This window comes from Marmota monax, unplaced genomic scaffold, assembly GCF_021218885.2.
Source record: "Marmota monax isolate L192 unplaced genomic scaffold, Marmota_monax_Labrador192_F-V1.1 WCK01_AAM20220418_F8-fsc00062, whole genome shotgun sequence".
Taxonomy (NCBI): Eukaryota; Metazoa; Chordata; class Mammalia; order Rodentia; family Sciuridae; genus Marmota; species Marmota monax.
This window is the reverse complement of record NW_026695221.1, coordinates 3367791-3373790: the sequence shown is the minus strand read 5'-3', so window position 1 is coordinate 3373790 and position 6000 is coordinate 3367791. Positions and strand designations below refer to the sequence as shown.

The 6000-nt window shown below is 40.7% G+C and overlaps 1 protein-coding gene across 3 annotated transcripts in view; it reads right to left on the bottom strand.

Annotated features, from left to right (window-relative positions):
* Positions 1-1627: 1627 nt before the first annotated feature.
* Positions 1628-6000, bottom strand: part of Opcml (opioid binding protein/cell adhesion molecule like) — a 1182194-nt gene continuing 1177821 nt past the window's right edge. For all 3 annotated transcript variants that reach the window (XM_058575284.1, XM_058575283.1, XM_058575282.1), the window contains one exon: positions 1628-4792. In XM_058575284.1, the coding sequence (XP_058431267.1) occupies positions 4692-4792 (101 nt within the window). In that variant the 3' untranslated portion in view covers positions 1628-4691. The remainder of the gene's footprint in view (positions 4793-6000) is intronic.

Here is a 6000-nt window from a genome sequence, read left to right as displayed (position 1 = left end):
AAATAACTATGTGCCTTAAAAGGGCACCATTGGGGGGGGGGGTAAAAGGAATCTGTTTCAAAATACTGGAAATTAAGTTTAGCTGACAACTTTCAGGAGAAAGACAATTGCATCTAATTAAGTCCACCTCACATTCCTTTGGACTCAAAGTATTTTGCACCTGAAGGCTAAATTGCACTGGTTCAGCTATATCATTTTGCCACATCTTTTAATTGCAAAACTATTTCTTCCTCCTTTCATTTACTTCTCTTCTCTTAAGGAAGAAATGAGGGAAATGAGACTGGCATTTTTATTTGTTTGCTTTCAGTGATCATTAGGAGTCCTCATCATATGGCATCTCTTTCAAAATGTTGTCTTCCTAGTTACACACCTGTGAAGTTTTACCGAAACTGTTCAAACTTATTTGTCTTAAAAGAAAGAGACAGAGAAACCTTGATGGGAGGGGAAGCAATTGGCTATGAGAATTTCCAGGAATGGGGGTTGTGCAAAATAAATATAAAAGAGATTCTTGCCATTAGAGAAAAAGAAAAAAAAATGCATTTTACACAAAAGAAAAACTTTGTTGCTTCCCCTAATTCTAAAGGGACTTAATTTTGTTTGTGGTGAGGGTGTGTTGGGGGAGTGCTGGTCCTGGTATTGCAAAGCCAGTTTTACTTTCTCAGTGAGAACTCAGGGTCCAACTGGGGAAAGAAACTCTTCACCAGGGGTCCTTCATTTTAAGCCTCTCCCTTCCCTCTTTCTATGATGGGGCAGCCATGTTACAACTACAGAGAAAATTTGCCCATTGGCACTACAAATATTCAATTTCTATCCACTTGTGATGTCATGTTACTAATAAGCTCTCCCTGGGATCAACTGCCCACTTTAGAATTCTCTGCTCTTTTGATGTAATAGTTCTTCAATGTAAATAGAACTTGCTACCTCCTCCTTGTTCAGGGCAAGTTGACAGGTTTAATGCAGACCCAGACCCTGAAATTTGCCTCAGTCATGGAGCTCCAAGAATCTCAGAGTACACTTCCCAATTAACAGCCTAACTTGGAAAGTATCCTCCAGTAAGAGGTGTGAATTTCAGAGGGGAGAGACCCATTCTTCTTTGCAATACCAAGTCTTCCCTATTCTTTTGTTCATTTTGAGCACACTTGCAGCTAAAATACTGTGCACTGTACTCTCTATAAAAAATATGTGCATGTTTTGACAACTGCTCCCCTACATCTTCACCCTCCCCAATAAAACAAGAATAAGAAAAAACTAAATACACTTGTTTAGACTTGCAGATGACTGTATCAGGCACTTGGCATTAAACTACTGAAAAAACAGCTTGGCTGGAGCCTTAACACTAGCACTTTCATTGGCATTACTTTGGTGGTAGTACATATTAACTTTGGGGAAAGGGAAGGGTTTCAAATAGCTGCTGTTGCTGAATTCTTCTCACCTAATCTGATAAGCTACACTTGGTTTCCTTTGTATGTGTTAAACCCACAAATGATATATTGCCCAGAGACATATTTCTTTTTCCTGCCCTTATCCCCTTTTTACCCCCACCATTGGCACTCCGAACAAATCTGTCCAGCAGGCCTTATCCACCCACCCTCCATATGTAATGTTGAAAAAGCATGTGTAAGTGTGGATGCCATCTTTAGTAAACATTTACTATATACTTCAAGATATTGGGCAACAGCTCTCATCCCATGGAGCCATTCCGACCTAAGTGATTCAAATAATACAGAAGCTGGAATATGTCCACTGAAATGAAAAGTCATTTCACTTCCAGTATCCCAGTTGCCTTGGGTCTTATGTTCTTGGTTTTCTGTATTTTAGAAAGAAGAGGATTGGACTTAGCATACTTTTCACTCTGAAACATGGCTGGAATAGGTATCCATCAGAGATGTTTCCTAATATCCAGTGGAACAAGACAGAGCAGAGTTCCATGGTGACCTTAAGCCCAGTATTGTTGGGTTTGAAAGCATACAATGATCTACTTGGCCAGAGGATGGACCCCTTGCAACATAACAGTTCTTAGAGTGAGGAACAGGTACAGGTTGTCCATTCCAAGCACCATGTTCTCCAACACCATCCACTCCCCAAAGCCTTCACATTTATTTTACTCCAAAGTAACAATTTAGTACCAATAGAACACTCAAATGACACATTTATTTCTCATAAAATGTCTGACACAACCCAATTCCAGATGCTGAGTGTGGGAATAGATATGAAACGTCCATGCCTGACCTTAATTCTGAGTTTGTGCCAGCTCATGATTGTCTCTGGAAGTTGTAATCAATAGGCTCTTTTTGGCACATCACTTATATTCCCAGAACCTGGTTCCTAGTAGCGCACTAGGAAAAAAAGATGCCTGTTGACAACTGGCAAATGCAATATTAATTTTGTTCCCATTAGCTCTACTTCTTATGACAGTGCCTAGCTTTCCATATGCCAAGGCAATCTTCAATTGTACATATATTTCCCCACTCTGGGTGTCATATTCATGTTGCCATAGCAGAAAAACACAAAGAGGGCACTTACGTTGGAGGAAGAGATCAATTAAGCACTAAGGGAATGGAACTCTATTACAGAGTTCATATTTATTCTCTATAATGTAGGCCTGGAAAAGATTTCCAACTGAGGCAGGGCAGGTCTGTAAGAAAGTCATTGTTGATGCATAGAAAAGCATCCCCTCTTTCTCATGCCCTCATGTGGTTTTCAATGCTGTTTTTTTTTTTTTTTTTGAATCTCAGGCTCCCTTGTTGGCTGAGTCCTTCTTGTTTCAGGAGAATGCGGAAAGATCTGGTCCACTCTTCTTTATATGCTAGGTCTATTGGAACACAGGAAGCTGGGGACATCCTTCCCAAAGCCATTAGAGAAGCAGCCTGTATCTGAGAAAACTGTGTCACTTACACTTTCCCCCTTCTGTTTGCAGTGTTGTGTTAATCAAGTACTTAGAAATTAAGTCAGTTGCTCAAGTGCCCTCAGCTCAGAAGAGCTTCCTGAAACAAATACCAGAGTTTTCAACACACCCGCCATGTAATTGGCCTCCATAAGCTTTTTACTGGATGGTTTTCAAACAGATCAAACCAGAACTGGGACAGAAAGGAAACACTTAGAAGTAGTCCACTTTGGAGAATGGACTGCTGACTTTACATTGCAGACACAGATGTGTGTTTTCCTTCATGTTCTTGCTCCTAAGGAAAATCTGCCTTGAAGAAGGTCTTGTAAGTTCCTGATATGCACTTTCTGGAAAGGCTGAGAGAAGCATGAAAGTTGGTAGTACAATCCTTTGAGCACGAAAGAGGAAACGCAGTACTAATCAAGGTTTGTCCAGAGCTGATCTGCTTCCCAAGAAGATGTTTTAGCAACTATAGACTCTCCTGGGAATAGTGAGTGACTGGTTTACATTGCTACTTTGGTCCATCTGTTTACAGGGTTTAATTTGGGTGGATGGGTTTCCACATTCTAAAGAGTCCATGACACAGGGTACAGCTTTTCTATGTTGTTAGCCTGTGAGATCATTGGCTTTCACATGATAAGTTGATAGGAAATTTTGAAGATGCCAATGTCTGTTGATGGTAGAGGAGAGACAAAATAAAGTATAATAGACACAATATGATTAGAGATTAATATGGTGATGAACTGATAGTAGTGGGGAGAGAAATAAAAAAAACATGTTAGATAATTACATTGATAGATTGATAAATAGAGTAAATAGATCACTAGAGAGAAAGACAGGTGGGTAGACAATTGGATGGAGAGATAAATCAGACAATTGGGTAGATGAATAACCATATGATTACTTTTATAGATCACTTGATAAAACCTAAACAGCCATCTATTGATCATTTTTTATGTGCTATAAAAGAGAAGTACTCCCCTTAATATACTTCCCCCATTTTTTTAATTGTTGTTGTTGTTTTTCTTTTGGTCACTTGACTTCTACATGTTTAGTTTTTAGTTGCATGCGGAGCCCCTAGCTTCTAATGCTCACAGCTAGTAGAAAAATGAATAGGGCAAAGTGATTAGAGAAGTTGGCAAGATTTAATATGTATGTGTGTCTGTTTGTGTATATGTGTGGCTTACACAAATACACATATTTGGATATAGTGAGATAACTCTCTAGAAAGAAAAGATATGGACCCTAATGAGATTTGACAATCGTTTGAATGGAAGATATGTACATTATAATCAAGAAAATGATTCAATGCTCAAGAGACAGAAGTAACAAGACACATGGATATAACTCTTACTGTGTATCATATTATTAATCAAGTTGTGTCTTCAGGGTGTTTATGAGGCACATTTTCTTTGCTCACATGAAACTCATGTTTTGGGGTATGTGTTTGTGTGTGTGTGTCTGCATGTATGTGTGCATGAAAGTTGCTTGCTTGTAATGATTATGGGAAGAGAAGCAGACAAAAAGGAAGGGCCAAGATTGCAGGAGCAGATTCCATTTTGGGACACACCAATAAATGATTATCCTACACATGGTAGAACCCTGCCCACCCCTCCCCCCAATCCCACTCTTTCCAACTGGAAAAAAAATCACAATTAAAAGAAAAACAAAAAACCAAAAATATATCAAGAAGAAGAACAGAAACAAGTGAACAAAAAGAAGCCCAAACTGGTTTGCCCTCCGCAGTGTAGATTAAAGTCTGTGATATGGAGAAGCAGGCGTTGCTCAGAGGACCTAGGGTTTCTTATCAAAACTTGATGAAGAAGTGGGCAAAGAGGGTCCCTGAGAGCCACAGACAAGCCAGCGCTCTAGAGGCCGAGTTTACACCATCAATGACTGCTCCAGGCCCTGTGTAGGGGAAAGAGAGACAGACCCATTAGCATGTACCCACAGGACACCATACTCATCTCTGACAAGCAAATCCACAAACATGCTTCTCTGTGAGCATTCCCCCAAGTCCAACCCCCTCCCTTCCAAGTCCGCAGAAATGGAAGATGCTCACTGGAAGGGATTGGAAACTTAAAGGATGCCCTGAACACTATTACCTGCTCTGAAAGACTGAGCTTAATAAATATATAGGGAAGCTGAGGGTAGTCATTTAGGCCCATGGTCCCAAAGGTTAGGGCAACAGACAGGGCTCCATGGTAAGGCAAGATAGCCTGGCCTCTTTAAAATCAGGGCCTCTAATTGTCCTCTCTCTATGGAGATGGAATCCAAAACAGAAAAGGCTGAAGAGGGAAAAGATAGGCATGGGGGGAGGAGATGGTTCAGAGAGGTGAGAAGTAGGTGGTGGGTGGGAAGAAGGAGAAAGGGATGGAGATATTTTGCTATCAGCAGAAGTCTAGGTGCCAATGAGATGGACTTTTCATCTTCAACACATGTAATTTAGGTGTTGGGGGAGGGTTCTCCTGAAGCTGCTGAGGAAGGATGGATAATTATTCTCCAGAGCTTGAAGAGTGGGAGTGAGTCTATCCAAACTGTCAGCAGTGCCTCTCCAACAGCATCAAAGAAGACTTGGCATCCCTGTAACAAACTGCCACCTGATGCTTCCTTGGCTTCTAATTCCCTCCCTCTGGTCCTTTCCCATATCCCTACTGAGTCCTTCACATTCTACTGGGAAATAAGAATACAGAATCATGAGCACTATTTTTCTCCTCAGCTTCTATGCCTCAGGAAGAGAAACCACATGAATCTGGATTGTCCTAGTCTGCCTTGGCCTCAGGGCAGATGTGCCAGTGATGAATTCTGCCTCTGTGTTTTTCCTCCACCTTTATTTGCAAGCACAGTTTATTCCAGGTGAAGCAAAATGGAATATGGTCAAAGGATTAAAAGACCAGTGACAGGGGAAGGAGATGCAGACAAATAGTGTAGCTCTTCCATTGTCTAAAACTAAGACTTTGCTGAAGTAAACTGGCCTGCTAGTAAAAAAAAAAGCTTTAAAGAGCTAACATGGGGTGAGTCTTCTTGGACTAGACTCAAGCCATTTGAATTGCTTTGCCTACTATGAGACTGATTCATACCTTTTGCTTAGTAAATTCCAGGTCTCTCACTTTAGC